Genomic DNA, 21924 nt, shown 5'->3' with positions numbered 1-21924 from the left:
TGTTCTTTATACTTTCTAATTCTAAAACTATACCTTGACTAGAGCCCGCATCTAATTATGAACAATACTCTGATTGAGAGAGCAAATTCGATTTAGACATTGTCTTAACAAAAATAACAATTGCCCAAAGGAATAACACAAACACGTTGCAAGATGAAAGAGAGATGCAAAAGAAGCTTGGCATTTTGATCTAAATAATCAAAACCCAAGCGGAAAATCCAATAAGAAATAGTATTTCTGAAATACAATAAGAAAATGAATAACATAATCCAAATGAACAACACAAACACACACTAAAGGAAGACGAATGAGAAAGCAATACAAGAAGAAGAAGCGTGGATTCTGGTTTTAGATAGTGAGGAATCCCAATCCTGAATAATGGATCTTTAGAACCCATGAAACGGCAACTGAAAAATAAAAAAGGAAACGAAGTTAGAGACACAACCTATTCTATTATGTCATTTAATTTGCAGACGGATCATAACAGTCTAAACATGGTGCATATCTCATGTCAAACTAGAGCAAACTTGAAAAAGCAATAGTAAGAAGAAAGTTATTACCCTATCTAATGAAGGCATTAGGCATGAATCCATTTTCGGAATCTTCGTCCTCCCATTCAAGGTCAGTTTCCTGTTCTCGAGGACGCTTACCTATTGCAAATTCTTTAACTCGTGGGAAACTTGTAACAATTAATGGAAGCTTTCTCAGCTTTGGGCAGTCTTCAACATCTATCATTAACAGACGTGGAAAGGGGAGAGGACTCCAGTAGGTGCAGATTGTTAGCCCAAAAACGTTGTTTCTGGATGATCAAAATACGACGTTTTTAGTTTCTGAAATGGTGTAATTACTGTAAGATTGGTTGCTTTCTCTTTGTTTTGGTCGACAAGATTTGGAGAAAACAATGTCCAAGACTTCAAGTGAGTGTTAGTGATAATTGAGTTATGTCATCTTCTAAGAATATATAATCACGTATGTTAAGTGAAAAATGTGATCAAAGGGCATGACTTGTTGAAGATTCGTTGATGTCTAAAGTCACAAGTGAATATATAAAGTTTCATATTATTTGTAAATATAAATCGAATGGCTATTGAAGAAACCCGTCAAGACCTAGATCAGTGATGCAATTCGCCAACCTTTGATCATGTGACATTTGCTTCAAACCCATTTCCGTAGATATCGTTATGGAACTTGTAGATACTTCAAGAGCTGCAGCTCCTTCACTAAGCTTACATCTCCATGAACTTTAGGAATTCGTAGTTTCAAAATTCTTAAACTCGACAAGTTTGATATCCCACCCAGACTACAAAGTTTCCTTGTAAAAGTCAAATCCCGATGATTTAGTTTTTCCAACTTTTGTAAACCAACAAGGAGTTGCTCTATAGTTTGTAAAAGACAAGTCAAGATACTGCAAAGAGGCCAGCTCTGTTATCTGCTCTGGAAGTTCAATGTTAATTGAAGTTTATTGCCTGATAGATCCAAAACAAGTACCTTTTGCATAGACTGAACGAATTCACATGAGAGATTCTTCAAATGATTACGTTGGAGGAACAGAGTTTAAGTTCAAAACACTTGGAACTGCATGTTCATGCAATCCGACTCCTGATTGCACAACAAAATTCTCTTTATATTTCCCAAAATCGGATTCTATCCGTAGAGCCATTTCACGAACCACGTCATGCATCATAACGTATCTTGTACCAACCTCCGTCAGTAAGTTTGCACGGATAAGGATGAACCCTTTGCATATCCAGTAGTCTATCAAATTTTCTTTGTCTATCCTCAAATTTTCTGGAAACAGAGCACAATACAGGAAACACGACTTGATAGTTTCATCTACCAAGCTATCGTAGCTGAACTTATCAACGAAACTGGACCATATCCACCCAAAACAAAATAAAACCAAAGGCTTCTTTTGTGCAACAACATATTAAAATCTAGAGCAAAAGATGGGAATGATGTAGACAGTGAACACACCTGCAAGATTTAATGAAGAAACCAGCTACAAAAGAATCGGGTAAAAAAGATGACTTAATGAAAATCTAAAACTTGCCAGTGGCAGTGCCAATGAGGAACAGTGCAGTGCAGGCATCTAAACGAGCCCGTCAAGGCTGAGAAGAGACTTGAGAATTCAGAACCCTATCAAGCAAAAGACAAATCAGAGTCAGGTGTAATAACAAATAGCCAGTCTTCAAACTGCTTCTTTTGTGGAATAAACATCTAAAGGTTCATTAATTTGTTACAAGTTTCAGAGGGGATCGTAAATCAGTTTTTGGTATCATCAAAACCATATGGCAAAAACATTTAAAAGCTCATTATTGTATGAAAAATGATCTAATACCATTTTGCTTGTCAGTGTAGCTTGCATCTCTTTCTGAAGAAGGCTCTGAATGAGCCACTTGGTGGGATTTAGACGTCGTCTGTTTGTGATTTTCACATGGTGGATGGACTCATGTTTCTTTTTTTAGCACTCTTGCTGGGTTCTGAGTTCTTCAATTGCTCGTACATGGATGGAGTGTTGGGCGAATTTTAGGGATTTTGTGTTCTCTAATTTGCTCCAAACCCGAGTCTTAAATCTAGTTGAACTGTTTAAGATCAAAAAAGACAGAGGAAGGCTTTAGGGGATTGACATTAGAGAATCTGAGTACAAGATCTTCATGCATTTAGCAAAATCAAAAGTTTTTCATCTGGATCTTGTTAGTATTTATTATCACACAATCGAACACACTGCAAGATGAAAGAGAAACCAACAGATTGAAGCTTGGATTTTACCTAATAGCATAAACTGTACGTTGATTGTGTAAAAAATATAGTCTGAAACAATTGGAAAATGAAAACCGCAATCCAAGTGAACAACCACAGGTCCACAACACACTCCACAAATATAATCCAAATGCAAAGCAAAATCAATTATACAATCCAAATGCACAACACACACACACCACAAGAAAAGAGAATGTACTAAGAAGAAGAAGAAGAAGAGCGTGGATTCTGATTTCAGAAACTGAGGAATCCCAATCCTGAGTAATGTGGTTTTTAGCCCTTCGGAAGAAAAATAAAATGAAACAATGAACATACTAGAAAGAAATAGGGAAAAAAAAATTGTAACTCTAGCAGAGGAGAATGACGAGTAATGATTTACCCGACGGATTGAAGGCAAGAAACGATTTTTTGTATCCTCGTCCTCCCATTCGATGTCATTTTCATGAGGATCCATAAGTATGTCAAATCGCTCAAGTCGTGGGGCACTTTTAGCATTTAAGGGAAGCTTTCTCAGCCTTGGACAGTCTCTTAAAGCTATGTCAATCAAAACCGGAAAGGGGAGAGAACTCCAGTAGATACTCTCCAGCTTCGGCAATTTCAACAAATATAAGCGTTCTAGCTTCAGAAATGGGGTAATACCTGTAAGATTGGTTTCTTTCTCTTTATTTATAATTTCTTCCACTCCTCTTGAATCGAAGATCCTCAGGTCGACAAGATTTGGAGCAAACAATAGCCAAGTCAGATCCTTCACGCTATGGCAATTACTTATAATCAGTCGCGAGATGTTGGTAAAGCATGGAATTTTCGGATTGCGTAAGTGAGACGCGTCTGTAGAAATTTGTTCTCCACATTTTATATCTGTATAAATCTCCACGACATGACAACTGTCCACAAAGAGCTCATAAAGATTCTCCATACTCGGCAAGGATGATAAATCGAATGGCTTTTCTAGAAACCCGGCAATACCCAAATCAGTGATGCAGTTGGCCAACCTTTGATCATCTGATATTTGCTCCAAACCCGAGTTCGTAGATACCGTCATGGTTAGAACTTGTAGATGCTCCAAGAGCTGCAGCTCCTTCACTAAGCTTACATCTCCATGAACTTTAGAACCTAGTAGTTTCAAAATTCTTAGATTCAACAGCTTTGATATCCCACCCAGACTACAAAGTCGCTCTGTATAAGTCAAATTCAGATGATATAGCTTTTTTAACTCCAGGAACCCATCAGGCAGTTGCTCTATACTTGTAAATGACAAGTCAAGATACTGCAAGGAGACCAGCTCTGATATCTGCTCTGGAAGTTCACTCAAGAAGTAATTATTCCACAAATCCAAAACAACTAGCTTTTTCATAGACTGAAGGAATTCACCTGAGATATTCGTCAGATTTCTATTATACTGGAGGAACAGAGTTATAAGTTCAGAACACTTAGAACTGCTGCATGTTATCTCCTTAATATCATTCTTCATTAATGACATCCTTCTCACAGCTCCCCAATCCTTCACTTCTGGTACTTCATGTAATCCGACTCCTGCTCGCACAACAAAATTCTCTTTCTGTTTCCCAAAATCGGATGCTATCCATAGAGCCATTTCACGAACCACGTCATGCATCACAACAATTTCTGCACTTAACTCCGTCAACAAGTTTGCACGGATAAGGGTACCGAGCATCGTATAACCCTTATTCCTAGCTCTTTTTGTAACAGGGTAGTCTCCGATGAATCCTTCGCATATCCAGTAGTCTATCAACTTTTCTTTACGCCTTTGTTGATGCCGGGTCTCCTCTATCGCTACCTTATTCTTTACCACATCTTGAATAGCTCTGAGATCTTCCATTCCCCTCTCCAGAGCCTTGAGATTCTTCTTGAGGTTTCGAATATAACCTTTACCACAGAAGCATCTAATGATACCATCCACCGTTTGACCACCAGAAACTTCGATGCACACAAAATTCCCCATGTTGAGAGAAAGAGGTAATATTTCAACCAAGCAACAACGAAGCTAAAGCTGATGAAAAGCTGAAGAAGTGTTTTAGGAGAAAATCATTTCACCAATAACGAAGGATGAGAGAATATTTCAGACCACTTTGCGTTGTAATTTCTGATTGTTCCAAAGGACGTTTTAGTTTAGATGCATCTATCTTTATAAAAATACAAAGGTCAATGATTTATCGCCCAGTTTGGGTTATTGTAAGAGAGTGAATCATTTTAGATGCAACTATGTTTTAAAATATAAATACAAAGGTCAATGACTTATCGCCCAGTTGGGATGATCATAATCATTTTCATTAGATGCAACTATGTTTAAAGAAAAACAAAGCTCAATGTTTGAACACTTCCTTTGGATTATTATAGTCACTTGTCATTTTAATTATTTCAAATTTCCACAATAAATTAATATACTATCTTAAGAAGGTGAACTAACTTTAATCGGATTTTATTAACAACTAATTTTCAGAGTAATGGATTTTGGAGAAGTGTTACCTGATAGGGTATAGAGCTGAATATAAATCAAAGACATATGATGATTCATCTTGGTGTAAGATCTCGAAGCGCGGTATATGGTCTCGGGTACATACTCAAAGAACAAGGTTAAAATAAACCTCGTCTTTCTCAGTGGTAGAGAAGAAAGAACGCTTGAGCTAAACGACATTAGGGTGTTCGAGCATTCGCATGATCTGAAGTTCCCTTTTTTTTTTGTATCTCTTGTCCTGTAACACTTTCTTGATTGCTACTTTTTCTTCTGTCTCTAAGCACTTAACCTAACATCAAAACACGTAATGAACATCAATCAGATCACATTTTAAATGTCTTGATGAGTAAATGGGTCGGCCTATAGAGATCAGAAGAGAAGCAAAACTGAAAAAGTCACCTTGTCTCTTTGATCATTCAAACCCTTCTTCTTGGTGGTGATAATTCGTCCAGATTGAGTCCCATTTCCCTTGATAATCACACCGTCCGTATCCTATGACCACAGATCATTCATTAGGTCCAAAGACTAAAGCCAATAGTGAAAAAATAAAAAGAAAACCAGTTTTGAATGAAAACCTTGTCATCTCCAATTCCCATGTCCTTCGGTAATTGATCAGCAGAATGATGCTCAATGGTAGAAGAAGAAGAAGAGAAAGAGTCTTTCTGGTAAGTCGTCGAAGTTTCCGGAAGTGGAAAAAGGTTTAAGTATGGAAAAAGGTTTTGTTTCACACGATTTTTAGATTCTAAACACTATTTTGCTTACCAATGATCCAACTCCCGAACTTCTAACATCATAGCACCCTAATTTTCCTAACATCAGTTTCAATTTGTTCAACCCTAATTTCTTCACATCAATTAACCCTAATACATGAATCTCTACAATTGAAATCAGAGAAATTCTTACCAAGAAAAACAGAGAGATTCTCTAACAATTTAAGCATTATTGAACCAAACAGAGAGATTCTCCAGTCCAGTCCTTTCGCCGTTCATAGTACTGTGAGAGCGAAAGAGATAGACGAGAGAGAGAGAACCAAACACAAATAAATTTTGTTTTCCCTCAGCCAATCACAGCTTGACAGATCCTCGATCCTTAGTGTATTTAAAAAATCTAAAACAAGCTTCGATAACAAAACTTTAGCTCATTTCATTAAAATTAATCTGTTTTTATCAATACAATCCTTAACAACTTTTTTAAGCACCACCGTTGGAGGTGTGGTCTAATGCTTTGAAAAAGAGTTCAATACACCCCACAATCTCTAAAAATCCTCAGTTCAATACACCTTAATTTTGGGGGATTTAAGAATACCCCAAAATCTCTAAAAATCCTCAGTTCAATACACCCCACATGTGTTAGTGTTAGTAATTTTTTTAAAAAAAATTTAGCAACCTTATAAAAATCCACTTAACACATGCCAAATTTTCAATCATAATGCAAAAGAATAAACCAAGCTGAAGAAGAGAAACATAACCAGAACCGGAACAAAAGTCGCAAGTGTGCCCAAGACACTTTAAGAGAAACAGAGGGTTCCAAAGTTAATTAATTTCAGCTTCAGGTTTAAGTAAAAAAGGCACCGGGGGAAAGAGAGTTTCTCATGAAGCTGACTCATTACTAGGATTGGTTGGTGCCTTGTTGGTGGTTCGGAATCGAAAGGAAGAAGATGAGGAAGATCTTACGAACTTTGATGCGTTCCATGGAAATTGCCAAATTGGAGACAATCAAAAGGAAGAAGTCTTGCATCTCTAATTCCGAAGAAGCTGATGAAACCTAAAGTAGTTAACTTAGCCCTTGAAAACTAGAATTACAACAGATTGACATTAGAGAATCGTAGAATCTTAGTACAAGATCATCATGATTTAGGACAAATCAAAACTTTTCTTCTTGATCCTGTTAATATTATTATCATCCAATCGAACACATTGCAAGATGAAAGAGAAACCAACAGATAGAAGCTTGGATTTTACCTAAAAGCATATATAAACTGTACGTTGATTGTGTAAAACGGTGGTCTATAAAGCATGCAAAAATGTTAAAGAAATTACAATATGAAAATGGAAAACGTAACAAACAACACACTCCAGATAGATCAGTATGCAAAGCAAAATCAATTATACAATCCAAATGAACAACACAACACACACTCCAAGAAGAAGAAGATCCCAATCCTGAGTAATGGATCTTTAGACCTAAAAGTTCAGCCGCTTAAGAAGAAGAAAATGAAACAATGTTAGTGACACTTGAGGAACGCATTGAAATTGAAAGGCACAACCTATTCTATTATGTGATCCAATTTGCATATGGATCATATCAGTCTAAAAATTGTGCATGGTGCATATCTCATGTTAAAATAGAGCAAACATGAAAATAAAATAAAAACACTAGGAAAAAGAAGAAAATTAGAACTCTAGCAGAAGAGAATGAGAGTAATGGTTACCCGATCTAATGAAGGCAAGAATCGATCTTTGGTATTTTCGTCCTCCCATTCAAGGTCATTTCCATGTTCTCGAGGACGCATTTCTATTGTGAGACCCTCAAGTCGTGGGACACTTGTAGCATTTAAGGGAAGTTTTCTCAGCTTTGGACAGTTATATGCAGTTACGTGCTTCAAAAATGGAAAGGGGAGAGGACTCCAGTAGATACTCTTCAGCTTCGGCAAATGATGTAAATCTAAGCATTCTAGTTTCTGGAACGGTGTAGTAATAATACCTGTAAGATTGGTTGCTATCTCTTTGTTTATTATTTCTTCCACTTTATCTGAATTTTTAACGAGTAGGGAGACAAGATTTGGAGCGAACAACAGCCATGTCAGATCCTTGATACTATGACAGTAAATTATATTCACGCTGGAGAGGTTGGTAAAGCAAAGATTTGAGGGACTGTGTAAATTAGACGAGTCCTTCTTGCTAATTTCTTTGCACTTCAAATATGTATCAATCTCTGAAACATGACACCTTTTCACCCAAAGGGAACAAAGATTGTTCATACTCACTAGTATTGATATATTGAATGGCTTTTGTTGAAAATTCTTAATCATCAGATCTGTGATGCAGTTCGCCAACCTTTGATCATCTAATATTTGCTCTAAACCCATTTCAGTAGATATCGTTATGGTTAGAACTTGTAGATCCTGCAAGAGCTGAAGCTCTTTTATTAAGCTTGCATCTCCATGAACATAAGAATGTCGTAGTTTCAAAATTCTTAGGCTCGACAACTCATGTAAACCAACAGGCAGTTGCTCCATCTTTGTCTGCGACAAGTTAAGATACCGCAAGGAGGCTAGCTCTGATATCTGCTCTGGAAGTTCACTGAATCTGCGATTGCAAGATAGATCCAAAACAACAAGGTTTTGCATAGACTGAATAAATTCACCTGAGAGATTCTTCAGAAATCTATTCTGCTGGAGAAACAGAGTTGTAAGTTGAGAACACTTGGAACTGCATGTTATCTCTCTAATATCATTCTTCATTAACGACATCCTTCTCACAGCTCCCCAATCCTTGACTTGTGGTACTTCATGTAATCCGACTCCTGCTCGCACAACAAAATTCTCTTTATGTTCCCCATAATCTGATGCTATCCATAGAGCCATTTCACGAACCACATCATGCATCACAACCCTTCTTGAACTAATCTCTGTTAACAAATTTGCACGAATAAGGGTGCCAAGTATCACATAACCCTTATTCATCGCACTTTTTATAACTTGGTCTTCTCCGATGAATCCTTCGCATATCCAATACTCTATTAACTTTTCTTTATCTATCCTAAAATCTTCTGGAAACAGAGCACAATACAGGAAACACGACTTGATATTTTCATCCACCAAGCTATCGTAGCTGAACTTCAGAACTGGAAGAATTTTATTTTCCATGTCATCAAACTCTGCAGCGGATCTCGTCAAAACATCGATTGCATGCTCCCATTCTTGTACCGTAGTCTTAGATGCCATTGTCTCACCAATGACACAGAGGGCTAGTGGCAGACCACGACATTTTTCAGCAACCCTTCTTGCTAACTCGACAATAACAGGATCTCTTCTTAACGTGTCGTCTCCAACATTGTATTTAAACAACTCCCATGCATCCTCTGGTCCCAAACAGTTGACTTGCATTGGCTTATGATCCTTCATCTGCCCACATACTTTCAATGAACGAGTGGTGAATGCTACTTTGCATTTATTTTCTTCTGTCGGAAAGGGAACACCAATGGCTTCTAAATCCACTTTCTCCCATATATCATCCAGCATCAACACAAATCTCTTCTTCTTTAAATCTGTGTATATAGCAGCAGCCTTATCACTTTTTTTTTTGTTCTTCCACATTTCGTCACAGAGGTCTAGCTTTTGTGCAATATCTTCTTGAAGCTTTGAAATCGTTGCGCCTTGAGACACCACGATCCATATCACAACATCATACGTACCAGCTATTTCAGCAAACTTATTGTGTATTTTCTTGAAAAGTGTAGTTTTGCCAACACCTCCCATACCGTGCAGACCCATGATTCCAACTCCATCTTCCATAAGGCGATTCCATGCCTTTTGCAGCATTTCTTCATGACCAAACGTACGCTGAGTAGGCATCTCCTCTACTACAGCTCTCGGAGTAGGTTCAGATACCACTTCAAAATTACCCTCCAATCTAAGTTTCTTAACCTCTTCCAGCAACAAGAATACGCTTTTCCCATAATTGTAGCTCGAACATACATTTTTTGAACAGAAACCACAGAAACACAACTTTTGAAGCTGAACGAGCTTAGTACTAAGCACATCTTTGAACTGTATATCAATACTATCGACACGGGTAAGCCATACCTGGACAACTTCTAGCCTTTGTTGATGGCGTGCCTCTTCTCTCGCTACTTTGTTCTGCACCTCATCTTTTATTGCTCTGAGATCTTCCATTTCCCTCTCCAGAGCCCTGAGATTCTCCTTAAGGGTTCGAATATAACCTTTATCACATAAATATCTAATGATACGATCCAACACTGCATCACCAGAACATTGACAAGACACAATATTCCCCATGCTGAGAGAGAAAAAGAGAGAAATTTTCAGTAAGCAACGAAGAAGCTAAAAGCTGAAACTCAAGAAGTGTTTTAGCTCAAAAATATTTGGAGATAACATCATACGGACGGGTGGTTGGAGATTATCAAAGAAAGATAGAAGATTTTTAAAAAGTCATTGGCGTCGTTTGGTTTTCAGACCGCATACGAGAGACTTTGACTATTCTAATTTCAGACTACTCGGTTTCCGACTGATGAATGTTATTTACAATCTTGTCTATTTCTTGAAAAAATATCTATGACAAAATTGTAAATAACATTTATTTATCGTCATATTTTTTTAGTAAGAACATTTCACATGTTGAACTATACAGTTCATTTGCAAGATGTTCAGATGTGATTATTTCGAATTGGTTCAAGTACAAATGCGGGCAACAAAACCTTTTAGATCAAAATCATGCTGTATAAAAAGATTAAAAAGGAGTCGTAAAATTAGAGAAAAGTTGTACTATAAAAGAAGCAACGTTCTTATGCATTAGGAAAAGCTAAAAACTTTTGAAATATATTTTATAATTTTCTCTTGAAAAAAAAAAAAAAAGCTTTGAAATTCCAAATACGATCGTTAAAGTGATTCCACTTTCGTGCGACAGAAAAAAGTATTCCACTTTCACTGCAGGTGACCTAAATGACGATCTTAAATAAAATGAGGAAATTCAACTTTATAACGTTTACTAATCATTTAAATGATACCGTTTGAAAGGATTAATTATTCGAATTTAAGCAAATAAAAAAAAATCTTACTCAATAGCAACGGTTATATATCCATTAAAGATTTATAACAAACATTTCTAACATCTTACAAAGTCTCATACCCTAAAATATAACGAAAAAAAAAAAGATAGAAACAAAAAAACATATAACCATGAAAATTACAAATTTTTTTTAATCAGCAGAAAAAGAAAGTAGAACACACAAATGAAGAATTACAGAGGTAACGTAATTTAGTAGCTTTTACGAATTTTACAAATCCAAATGTCAAAATGAGAATAAATTATTCCCCGGAATATTCGTTTTATATTTTTTCAGAGAAATATGAAACACTCTAACGAAACAAGCGGGTTCTCTAACAATTCCTCAGTGGTATAACCGTAATTCAGATGCTGCTCTTGATCCAACCCGTTTTTATTCGGATCTTGTCTAACCCGACCCGGAGACTGATTGTTCTTCCTAGTCCTCGCCCCACCCACCCGACTATTCTGATTCGGATCCATCACCGATCTATTCGTCGCCGGCGATCTCGACCTTCTTCCGGATCTCTCACCCGGGTCTCTTACACCCGACCCGTATCTCGCTCCATTACACGTACCGTTGTTTCTCTTACGAGGAGACTGATCGGTTCTCCGGGTCGGGTAATTATTATTACCCGTGACCCGGGTCCGAGTCTTCGCCGGAGATCTCTGAGACTTCCTCTGTTTCATCATCACGTCCTCCTCATCGTAACCATTCGTCACAACCGTCGAAGACACACTCTCGCTCAAACTCAAGCTACAAATCTCCGAAAACTCCGAGCCTTCTTCATGATCAATCGAACAGGGCCGGATCATAACCGGGTCTGAACCAGTTTTCAAGAACCCGGGTTTTGTCTTCTCATCATCTTCTCGGATCTTGGTCTTCACGGGATCTTTGATCGTCGAAGCGTGGAAACTAGAGGAAGGAGTGAGCAAAGTTGTCTCAGACAAGACTTCTTTGACTACTGTCTCTTCTTCGACAATGGTTGTGTTCTTGTCGGCAACATTCTCGTTTTCCTCATCGGTGGTGCCGGAGCTGACGCAGCAATTACCCATTAATGATAAAGAGAAGAGACGACGTGGTTTGATCGGAGATTAGAGAGAGTAGTAGTAACTCTTTTGGTTGTGTTGTTGTGTTGTGTGGTGACAGCAGATGATGATTGTGATGAAGTGAGAGTATTTATTGTTAATAATTTTGGGACAGTTGATAATAATGGGTAAAAAGATAATAATACAACTACCCTCGCAAAGTGGCTTTAATTTATAGTAATGATTTCAAATAGTAATTGTGTTTGTTAATAAACTTAAACCCTCCATGCAAATTTCAATTTTCTTGACATAATATAATGACGTTAGTAAAGTTATAATAACTTTTTAGACAAGAAATTTAAAAAAAAAAAAAAAAAAAAAAAAAAAAAAAGCTTTACACAAGATGATGTGTTATGTACTTACGACAAATAAATAAGTAATGTAGTTAACCTTTTCCATAGGCATAGACCAATTACTTATTTTTAGCTGAGATTCATTTACAGTTACATCCTTTTAAATATGATATTGGATCCAAAATCTATAGAAAAATATTTTAGATGTCGTTTTAAAAACGGTCTAAATTATTTCCAAGTCACATGACTCACATGCATAAAAAATGGCCTATAGATCTAAAACAAGCCCCCTCAAAGAGTTCATTTCCTTTACACAAATCATTGCACTTAAACATTTTGTTTTGTCAACATCATTGATCATCTACCAGACAATAAATTTGTTAGTTATTGATAAATGATACGTATGGTCTCCAAACACACATTGATCACAAAAGTAAAGCTCTACAAAAGCAGATGATAGTTTAGTTCTGCAACAAAATATATACTTCATGAAACAGCTGACAACCCAATTTGGAGTTTTTGAAGGACCTGATTATAAAAAGAGAATGTTTTGTTTTTTCTTGAGCAATTATAATAAAAAAAAAAGGTTATGTCAGAGATCTCAAATCGTATCACACAGCATAAGACGAATCTTTTGACCAAAATAAAACATGAGACGAATCTAACAACTAGATCTAGTTTTCTTTGGGAACGTCAAAACCCTGCGTATACTGAGTTACTGACTATAAATATAAAAGATGAGTATCTTACAAATAAGTTAACTTTACGAAATCTATAAAAGACTTTAGTTCTTAAAGCAGAAAACATCATCCGTATATTTTACAGAGCGTGGTGTAATTCTTCAGTAAACTTTAACTCATGTTACAAGTGACAACCATATTGTACTAATACTTAATAAACAATTTATTGCATTTTGGGTCGGGCTTAAAGATTAGGCAGTCCGACAGTAGCATATTCATGAGCACTAACAGTTCCTGACAGCTGAACACATTCTTCTCAATTCATTTTCTTGTAATAAGAAAAATGAAATTCAATAAAATGAAGATCTGGCAAGTCTTGAATACTTAATAACTTAAGCCAGGGCTCTAATTAATTATATACAACTTTGGTTCCTCTAATTAATTATATACAACTTTTTTCATATTGTACCTCATAAAATCTCAGCAATGAAGTTGAAATCAAGAGGCGAAACACGATACAAAAAAAAAAGTTAACCGCATAAGCAGAAAAGCATGGAATTATTATGCATTCAACTTTTAACATTCTTGGATGGTGGAGTTCGGACTTGAACTTCGACTGTTGGAAACACAGGGTACTGGTGCGGGTACGGGGTATATGGTCTCCCGGGATCAACACCGAGACCCCTTTTGAGTACACACCTATCTGCAAATCGATATAAACACCACAACATCAGTCTCCAATCAAAGAAACTGATATCCAAACAGTTTTACTGAAAGAACATATCTAAACCTCTATTTGTGTTGGACAAATGAAATGTGTTATGTTAGTAAAAACAGAATTTGATGTTAGCACAAAGTCACATGAAGTTGATCTAAACCTCTTAAATTGAAAGAGGACTTGAAGATTTACATTGTATGGGTCCTCCCATGTTTGAATGATTCTAGTTATGTTCACATGGTAGGTTCTTTGTGTATATGTCACATGCCAATTAATTTCTAACCCCTAAATGACAATTCCTAACCAAAGACAAAATCATTTCCAATGGATAATCAAGACAATGAGACATCCAACAAAACCTACTTTCAAGATCAAACTCAACTTCGTATCTTCGACTGAGATTTGACATTCCAATCACCAAATCCTCTCGTAACCATGTCGATCAAGATTCATTCAAAATTCGTCACTGTAACCGCAAATCCTAATCACCTTATTCAGATAAAGCTAGTGCTCAGAATCAAAACTTGAAGAGAAGAGAGGCAAAAGGGAATCTATAATCTCTATGAAAAAAGATGAGGACACTCTCTGATCTCAATCAAACAAAGGGACAAAGCCAGTGGGACATTTTGTGTTCCTAGGACATGCTAGTCAAAATAGTAGGGTAGAGACCACATCTTCTATCTCCCACACGCTCGTAGTACTTACAAATCAATCAATCTCCAATACAAAATCACATTTCTATTATACCCTTTCCCCCCTCCTCTTTCATCATTAAATGGAAAGAAATAAACAACAGATATGATGACTAATGATATCATTGAATGCATCACCACAAGTCTCCGTGTATGTGTGACAAAGCGTATAAGAAAGTTTTAACAGTGATGATGCAAAAGCAAAAGCATGTGTGTGGGGGTCAGTTTCAATACCAATGAGTACACGAACCCTATGATGTTTTCTTTGTTTTTTGCTTTTACGACAAAAGGAAAGTGTACAAATCAATTACAAAGAACTATTTGGAACACATCACTATCACATAAAGAGATCAAATATGCATCATTCAACACAAAGATTAAAACTTCTGATACCAAAAATGTGATCTTTTTTTTGTTAGTTCCACAAAGTTTAATACTTTTGATACCAAATATGCAATCATTCAACACAAAGATCCAAAATTTCAACTAAAATAACTCCAATTTTATCTATTTTGCACGAATTAAGGAAGTGAGAATAAAGATACTAACTTTGGGAGATTGGTAACCAAGTTTAGAAGAAGCAGAGCCATTGAACCCGAGTTGACTCACTCCCGCCGGGTGAGCTTAGAAGCTTCGACATCAAATTTGGGTAAGAGAAGAGATATTTAACAAATGATTAATTCACAGCCAAAAACTAAACCGGTTCAGAAAGCTTACTCATCTCATGTGCTTGTGACTCTCTCTCTTGTGGTATACATCATCTTCACTCGTTAGCTTAGATATATCCCTGAGCTGAGCTCTACTTCAAAACACCGAGAGAGAGAGAGAGCATCGGCAAGAACAATATAGGTCGGCCGCCGAACTGAGAAACCAAAGAAAAAAATGGAAATTTCAGGTAGAGATAACATGTTGACACAACACAAAGACAAGAGATAATAGAGATATTTACCAAACACAACACAACACAACACATCTTATTGGTAATGATCAGGGGAGAGGACACTGGAATACTCTGTTAGTCATCCATCTCTCATCTTTTCATCATACCTACAGAGCCTTAGTAGATTAGAACTGCATTATTTACTTTTGAGACACTTAACAAGACATTATTTAGGCTGTATGAAAGGACACCGTTGTGTTCTTAATTCAAGTATGAATCGTCATCACTGGTCACATGTCAAGATCACTCACTCTCACCTTAAACGATACAATCGTTGGCCACAAAACAATTCACGATGAACACTAAATAAAGAAATTGAACACTAAATAAGAAAATTTCAGGGTTTGTTTACCAGACACAACACAACACAACATGTTGACACAACACAAAGACCAACAGATGTTAGAGATATTACCAAAGAAAAGAGCATATTTTTTTGTTGGGTCCGTTTGTTTGCTCTATTGAAGTTAGAGGTCTTTGCCATCTATAACAAAAGAGCAACCCCCACAGAATGAAATCAAAAAGATAAGCAAGAGAGATTGAATTCAATAGAGCAATCCTTCCATCCATTTTGTTGTGCTCACTTGTGTTGATTCTAATTCTCTTAACTATGCTCATTTTACCAATGACCAGAGAAACCAATTCCACTAGCGTCTTGGGAACTAAACAATAGACTAACCAGAATCACACCTTATGCCTCCATGATAGTCGCACCACTGAGGTAACTGAGCCGAACCGAGCCGAGGGCGAGCCATTCAGTACCGCTTCGTCTGCAGACTTCACGTGGAGCGCATCTCAATCAGCGTCAACTGCAAACAGCAATGGTCGGTTTGAATCCCTAAACGCTTCGCCGTTCGCATGACCCGGCAAGCAATCTCGCTACCAAAATGTCGTCGATACACCGCTCCTTAGGCTTAATCGACGCTCCTCCAAAATATGCGGAGCCAGAGATATATCTCACGCACGAGAATCGAGTAACTTTTCTGGCGAACCATTCCGACGAAGTGTCCACGCCGAGTAAAATGATGGTGAAAGAAGTGGGGAGAAGACTCTGAGTGAAGAAGAGGTTCTTACTTATGTTTAAGTTTGAAAAGGCTGGGCAAAATAACCTGTAACCAAATAACTGACCGAACCGAACAAAAAAATTAAACCAAAATCGATCTGAAATTTTTTAAATAACTGAATGATTATTAAAATCTTATATCCAAACTAACCGAACCAAACCGAATCGATAATTAAATAGTTAACCAAAATATCCGAAAACCTAGAAAATATCAAAAATAATATACTTATATTATGCAAAACTATAAAATAAAATTAAAATATTAATTATTTCTACATTTAAAATAATTAAATACTTTAAATAATTAATATATTTAAATATTATTATTATGAATTTACAAAGTTAAATACTATTTTGTAAAATCGGATTAATATTTTTCTACATTTTTGTACTTTTGTAATGAATTTTTAGTTAATTTCGGTCTTTTGGTTATATTAGCTTTATTTGATTAATTTTAATATAATTTATGTTAGTTATAGTTACCTTTTCAACTAACCGAATCAAAACCGAACCAAACCAAACCCAAATTTCTAAAATATCTAAACGATTATTATATTACCTATATCCAAACTAACCGAAACCGAATACAACCGAACCGAAACATAACGATTAACCGAATGCCTAGGCCTAATTGTCAATGCTTTGTGGTTTTAAATTATGAAATGTGTATTTGAATGAAGCCATGAACTTAGGAGGTTTCCTTATCTTATGAAATTAAAAAGTTAATCAACTTCTTCTTATCCTTTCTTCTTTCTATTCTTATCTTTCTTATTTCCATTAACGATTCTTATCTTTCTTATTTCCATTAACGAGTTAGGTTCGTAACCTAACAACATCTTCACACAATTGTTCTTTTATGTAGTTACGAACATTGACCGTCGATATATATTAAAAATACCATAGTTGATCTGTGGGATACTCCAATCCAATCGACGGTCATGTGTAGTCTTCCACGGTTAATTAGAGTTAAGTCCCCGCCTAATTAAAAAGTTTTAGACGGGGACTATGATACGAGAAGTTCTTGTCAACAGCGTAACATCTACTTTAAACTCAGGTTTTCTAACACCTTGGTGAGTCTATTCATGGCTGTTCCAGAAAGGGCTACGCCAAGAGTTGCAGGAAGGTGTTCGTGCAGCGAACTACGGATGGATCCTCTACTATGTGTCAGATGTAGCAGATGAAGCTGAGAAGATAGAGGCCAAACTTAATAGCTCCAAGGGAAAGCTGCCGCCCATATTTGAAGAGTCTACAAATGTCGACGGGCCAATCCGATGACGAGGTGGAGAGCAAACTTGCCGAGCCCTATGATTCGGAAGACGATGACAAGCAAAATCGAAGTGGCTAGAGTCAGCATTAAGTATTGAGTTGTGTGGATTATGATTTGTTCTTTCCTTTTCGTTGGTTTGATTTGATTTGCTGTTTTCATGTGTTTTGGTGTTTAATGAAACTGGTTATGTTATAATTCTGAAGTTGCTCAAAAAGAACATAGAAAGATCCAAACAAGAGCAATAACTTCATTAAATAAAATCAAATGCACATATGCAATGAGTCATGGAACATGTTGATGACAATAAGAACATTTGACTAAGAGTAATCCATTGCCTACAAACAGCTTACGCTCCCTTTCTCCACAGATCCTAACAATTGCAGGTCCAACAAATCCCGATGCAGAAGAAAAGGGAAACCAGAAAGCATATGAATCTTAGTTATTGAGATTGAAGGGAAGTGACTGGCACCATTCACTGTTCCTTTTCGCATCTGTTTTTCAATTGCTGAAAGGAGTCCAGAATCATACTGACGGGTCTTCGAGCTGACCAGTAGACAAATCATTTATGTGCGGATACACTGCTTTCTCATCCAGTTGATTTTGAGCCCAAATCAGCATCTTCAACAAGCTTGGAAGTTTGGGATCTGTTTGTTCATAAACATTGAGTTGGTATATCAAACCCTTGAGGAGGAAACTGGAAAGTACCATTTTAGTGGCTATACAACCACTAAAAACATCAAAACTTACCTTTTTCATGGCTCTGGCTTGTAAGAATTGCTGCATTTACTTCACTTGCTGTCTTAAGGCGGTGGGAAATGTCAAGAAGCTCTTTAACAGGGCAAGTAGAGGCGTCTTCAAAAACAAGTAAGGCTACAGTTTTTTCCAATTCCTCCAGAAACGCTTGCTACAGAAAATAATCAACAAATTGTATAACCCATGATTCAGCATCAATATATAAAGATGTTTCAACAAATTGTATAACCCATGAGGCTACAGGTATTTTTGTGCAGTCAATGAGCAATATATAAAGATGTTTCACATGGAAAACACAATCTTCAACGAGATAAATCCAAGTAAAATACAGACACAAAGTGAAGTACAAAGACTTACGTTTTCTTCACCACGTGGTGCAAGTTCCTCCTGAGCAAACTCCAAGGCCTCTTCTGTCCTCCCTTGTCGAATAAGTTCTATCAACCTTTGCTGCTGAAGATGAAAAAACAGCTCGGGATTCGTGTCTAGTATCTGCAATCACGGGTCCAAACAAGATTCAGATTTTAACCCTTTAAAATATATGAAAAGTGAATGGCAACCTTTGCTGTTCAGTGTTCACACAAGATATGAAGAAGCATTGTATTGTACCTCAGGATTCAAATCATTAACTTTCTCAATCGCATCCTCGACATTTCCGTTTTGCACAGCCTTTTTAACAGCCATTCGATCTGTGATGGTCGCAAGATCTATCTCTGCTGTTTCTCCATAAGGAAATTCAAAAGGAGTAGACAAACCTAAAACATCTAACAGACCAATTCCACAAACAAAGCTGATACGAAGAAAAAACTCAAAAAGGATACGTTTGGTTCCAGACTCCCTTTGGAACTTCTCAGCAGCTTCTACATAACCTTCAGTCACAAGAAAATTCATCACAAGAGTGTTCATATCTTCTTTCCTTAGCTTCACAGCATTTAGTTTCTTCTCCCATTCTTCACGTGTGATCACTTTCTTCGAAGTAGCCTGTGACTAGCCACGGTCAAATTTTGTTTATGCCCCCAAAATATTGCATCAAGACTCAATTTTTTTCCAAAACCCCATCATCAATTTAGATCAAACAACACAAGCACAGACTCATAAGAATCTAAAATTTTACCATATCTTCGTCGTCTTCTTCAAGCTGATTAACAAAAATCCGAAACAATGACATTAGCACGCCAGTATGACTCCCATCTTAAAAATCTAACTCAATACAAAGTATTACCTGCTCCAAGTGAACAATAAGAAGAACACTCTCGGATCAAAGTTATCTCAAAAGGAATCGACTTTGCAATCAGATTATTAAAGGGTTTGATAAAAGTTGGAGCTTTGATCCCAAAACAGCACAGGAACCGTAGTTGTAAGAAAGATAGAGAGAGTATACGGCGGCTGGCTATTTTCCTTGGGAAAATCTAATAGAATTATCCGGGAAAGATGTACCTGGAGAAGTGGAGAATCTGGTGAAGATGATTCTGGCAGAGAAGACGGAGATTTGAAGATCGAGTTGCTCTCTAGATTGCTTGCGAAAGTCTCTTCCCTAATTTCTACAATCTCTCATCAAAAGCTAAAATAAAAATAAAAATCGAGGTTTTCGATAGAGAGGAGATCGGGTTTACGAACTGTCGATGAACCGATCCGGTTGACAAGATTATGGAACGCGGTTTGTTTATTTGGATTTGGTTATTTCTAAACCGGATAATATGGTTCGGAAGTAGGTAAATTGTACTCATGGAATTAATTTCCAATTTTGACAAAAAAAGGAATTAATTTCCAAATGATTTAATAATACACACAGATTTTTAGAATTATTTTAAACTTTGAAAAAAGTTTATTAAAATCTTAATTAAATAAAACTGAAGTTAAAAATTCTCTAAAGCATGATTAGATCCAATAACATAGAATTTAATGCATAAAATTAAATGAATAACAGTTGAATTTAGTTTTTTCTTTTGCAAACTCGTATTTACTAGGCGCTATTTTGTTTTTAAAAGTGGTATATTATACTTGAATTTATAATTTTATTGAAATCATTTGTTAAGTAAACACTCCTTAAACGATTTTGTTATATACTTATATGTACATTGTGCAATATATATCTTCCGATCTTACAGTGTGTTTAGTTTAATATATTGCATCTGAAAACTATGTCCTAATTCCTAAAACATGTTTTTTTCTTCGCACATGCCTGTGTGTGTGGAACCGCAATACGACAAATGATCGATTGGACAATTTGAGTTCTTCTAGTTGACCAACAAAGCATCAACGGACAACTTTTATCTTTTAAATACTTTTATTTTTCTCAGTTGATTTGGAAGAACTTAGTGCAGAAGCTAGACGAGACTTCTTGGGTCTCAATCTTTATTTGGTTTATTTAGGTGACTTCAAATTTTGCATAATCAAAAGCATTATTTTATTATAAGGTTTTAATATCACATGACAAGGTACCATTTTTGAGACATGACAAGATTGGAAATGTGGATCATATAATATTATAATGGACAGGCTCTTTATCATCAAACTATCTACAAATCGTAGACTTATGTGTGCGCGCAGCAGTCAGCAAGGATCTCTACAAAGCAAGGGATCAAAGAGAAGCCTTATTTTAGGGCAAACAAAATTAACAAATGCTTGGAAAATACAAGTGTCATTGCTCTAACCTCCCACATTAATTAATTTTAACTTGGGGTTTATTATCTTTTATTGGTTCATATTTAGTTTTTTTTTCAGTTACACATTCTTTCATCCTTTGTGGGAAAATGGAGTCGAACTCGAAGATAACAACGCGCCCTATGTTATTAGATCTGAGCTAGGTAAATTTAGAAAATGCATGGTTTAAGAAACTATCAATATTTGAAACAAAAAATATGACCACAAGAATACATAGGGACTTAGGATAAAAATCACATATTATTTTTGATTGATGAGATGTATACATGATAAGTAAAGTAATCCAAATCATCATTAAGCGGTAGAAATTTTCTCCGTAAATCACATTTCGATTTGCTCATTTGTAACTTGGATTCATTTAAGAAATTATCAACTTTCTTCTTCAAAGGTCAACAAATTCTTATTTTCTTAGATAGAATTTTGCATATTTTTTTTTTGGGTCAAAAGTATCCTCCTATTTTCCTCTTTTTTATCATATCTATAAACTTTAATAACACATATTTCATACTTTAAATTAGACTTTTATTTCACACAAATAATTTAAAAAACCATATAACTTAATAAACACATCCAAAAAACAAAAACAAAAAAAAGTCTTCCATTACTTGGAAACTCTGAATTTTTCTTCAAATTTCAAAGTGGTTACCTTTTGGTTTAATTGTGATTTTGCTTTAAACAATAAAGATGACGGCGCATATAATATGCATTATTAAAATAATAAAAAAACATTTAAAAAAAATGGAAAA

The 21924-nt window shown here is 36.0% G+C and overlaps 4 protein-coding genes and 1 long non-coding RNA gene across 31 annotated transcripts; all 5 read right to left on the bottom strand.

Annotated features, from left to right (window-relative positions):
- Positions 1–1805: 1805 nt before the first annotated feature.
- LOC104703709 (shaggy-related protein kinase beta) lies at positions 1806–6503 on the bottom strand. 19 transcript variants are annotated; one of them, XM_087460039.1, is made up of 7 exons: positions 5812–6503; positions 5636–5728; positions 5248–5525; positions 3140–4771; positions 2770–3039; positions 2339–2582; positions 1806–2136 (listed from the first exon to the last, which is right to left on the bottom strand). In XM_087460039.1, the coding sequence occupies exons 4-5, from the start codon at positions 4721–4723 to the stop codon at positions 3034–3036; spliced, it is 1590 nt and encodes a 529-aa protein (XP_087316165.1). In that variant the 5' UTR covers positions 4724–4771; positions 5248–5525; positions 5636–5728; positions 5812–6503; the 3' UTR covers positions 1806–2136; positions 2339–2582; positions 2770–3033. The 19 variants fall into 19 exon arrangements, with proteins under 19 accessions (XP_087316165.1, XP_087316157.1, XP_087316155.1 ...); XM_087460031.1 differs by having other exon boundaries at positions 3140–4698; XM_087460029.1 differs by having other exon boundaries at positions 2770–4771; positions 5812–6045; positions 6140–6309.
- A 722-nt stretch (positions 6504–7225) lies between these two features.
- Positions 7226–10515, bottom strand: LOC104703708 (putative disease resistance protein At1g61190). The gene is made up of 2 exons (XM_010419772.3): positions 7668–10515; positions 7226–7434 (listed from the first exon to the last, which is right to left on the bottom strand). Exons 1-2 carry the CDS (start codon positions 10254–10256, stop codon positions 7420–7422), a joined length of 2604 nt encoding a protein of 867 aa, XP_010418074.1. The 5' UTR covers positions 10257–10515; the 3' UTR covers positions 7226–7419.
- Positions 10516–11031: 516 nt separating this feature from the next.
- LOC147941954 (uncharacterized) lies at positions 11032–12437 on the bottom strand. Its single transcript, XM_087456543.1, has one exon. The coding sequence runs from the start codon at positions 12076–12078 to the stop codon at positions 11317–11319; it is 762 nt and encodes a 253-aa protein (XP_087312669.1). The 5' UTR covers positions 12079–12437; the 3' UTR covers positions 11032–11316.
- Positions 12438–13433: 996 nt separating this feature from the next.
- LOC104703706 (uncharacterized) lies at positions 13434–16484 on the bottom strand. Of its 4 annotated transcripts, none has more exons than XR_754230.3 (5): positions 16114–16484; positions 15444–15541; positions 15212–15356; positions 15044–15125; positions 13434–13787 (listed from the first exon to the last, which is right to left on the bottom strand). It is a non-coding gene; the product is annotated as an uncharacterized LOC104703706 (long non-coding RNA). The 4 variants fall into 4 exon arrangements; XR_754229.3 differs by having other exon boundaries at positions 16125–16484; XR_015562666.1 differs by lacking the exon at positions 15444–15541 and having other exon boundaries at positions 16114–16467.
- Positions 16485–17989: 1505 nt separating this feature from the next.
- LOC104703705 (protein GID8 homolog) lies at positions 17990–20148 on the bottom strand. 6 transcript variants are annotated; one of them, XM_010419769.3, is made up of 7 exons: positions 19952–20148; positions 19629–19652; positions 19336–19495; positions 19124–19230; positions 18875–19006; positions 18512–18668; positions 17990–18408 (listed from the first exon to the last, which is right to left on the bottom strand). In XM_010419769.3, the coding sequence occupies exons 2-7, from the start codon at positions 19629–19631 to the stop codon at positions 18287–18289; spliced, it is 681 nt and encodes a 226-aa protein (XP_010418071.1). In that variant the 5' UTR covers positions 19632–19652; positions 19952–20148; the 3' UTR covers positions 17990–18286. The 6 variants fall into 6 exon arrangements, with proteins under 6 accessions (XP_010418071.1, XP_010418067.1, XP_010418068.1 ...); XM_010419765.3 differs by having other exon boundaries at positions 19336–19501; positions 19629–19736; positions 19952–20107; XM_010419766.3 differs by having other exon boundaries at positions 19629–19736; positions 19952–20107.
- Between the last annotated feature and the right edge of the window lie 1776 nt (positions 20149–21924).

The sequence above is a fragment of the Camelina sativa genome, chromosome 7 (genome assembly GCF_030686135.1).
Source record: "Camelina sativa cultivar CO46 ecotype springtype chromosome 7, ASM3068613v1".
Taxonomy (NCBI): Eukaryota; Viridiplantae; Streptophyta; class Magnoliopsida; order Brassicales; family Brassicaceae; genus Camelina; species Camelina sativa.
This window is presented reverse-complemented; position numbering and strand designations above follow the sequence as displayed.

What these genes read in the sequence shown, in the direction of transcription:
- LOC104703709 (XM_087460024.1), bottom strand. Translation starts at nt 5,416, where the DNA reads ATGTCGTTTAGCTCAAGCGTTCTTTCTTCTCTACCACTGAGAAAGACG. An exon ending in TCAGCTCTATACCCTATCAG is followed by an intron (nt 4,699 to 5,247) that starts GTAACACTTCTC and finishes TGTGCATCGAAG; the next exon opens with TTTCTGGTGGTCAAACGGTG. An exon ending in CGTACAGTTTATGCTATTAG is followed by an intron (nt 2,583 to 2,769) that starts GTAAAATCCAAG and finishes GATCTTAAACAG; the next exon opens with TTCAACTAGATTTAAGACTC.
- LOC104703708 (XM_010419772.3), bottom strand. Translation starts at nt 10,256, where the DNA reads ATGGGGAATATTGTGTCTTGTCAATGTTCTGGTGATGCAGTGTTGGAT.
- LOC147941954 (XM_087456543.1), bottom strand. Translation starts at nt 12,078, where the DNA reads ATGGGTAATTGCTGCGTCAGCTCCGGCACCACCGATGAGGAAAACGAG.
- LOC104703705 (XM_010419765.3), bottom strand. Translation starts at nt 19,682, where the DNA reads ATGTCATTGTTTCGGATTTTTGTTAATCAGCTTGAAGAAGACGACGAA. An exon ending in AAGAAGACGACGAAGATATG is followed by an intron (nt 19,502 to 19,628) that starts GTAAAATTTTAG and finishes GACCGTGGCTAG; the next exon opens with TCACAGGCTACTTCGAAGAA. An exon ending in AAGGGAGTCTGGAACCAAAC is followed by an intron (nt 19,231 to 19,335) that starts GTATCCTTTTTG and finishes ATGGAGAAACAG; the next exon opens with CAGAGATAGATCTTGCGACC.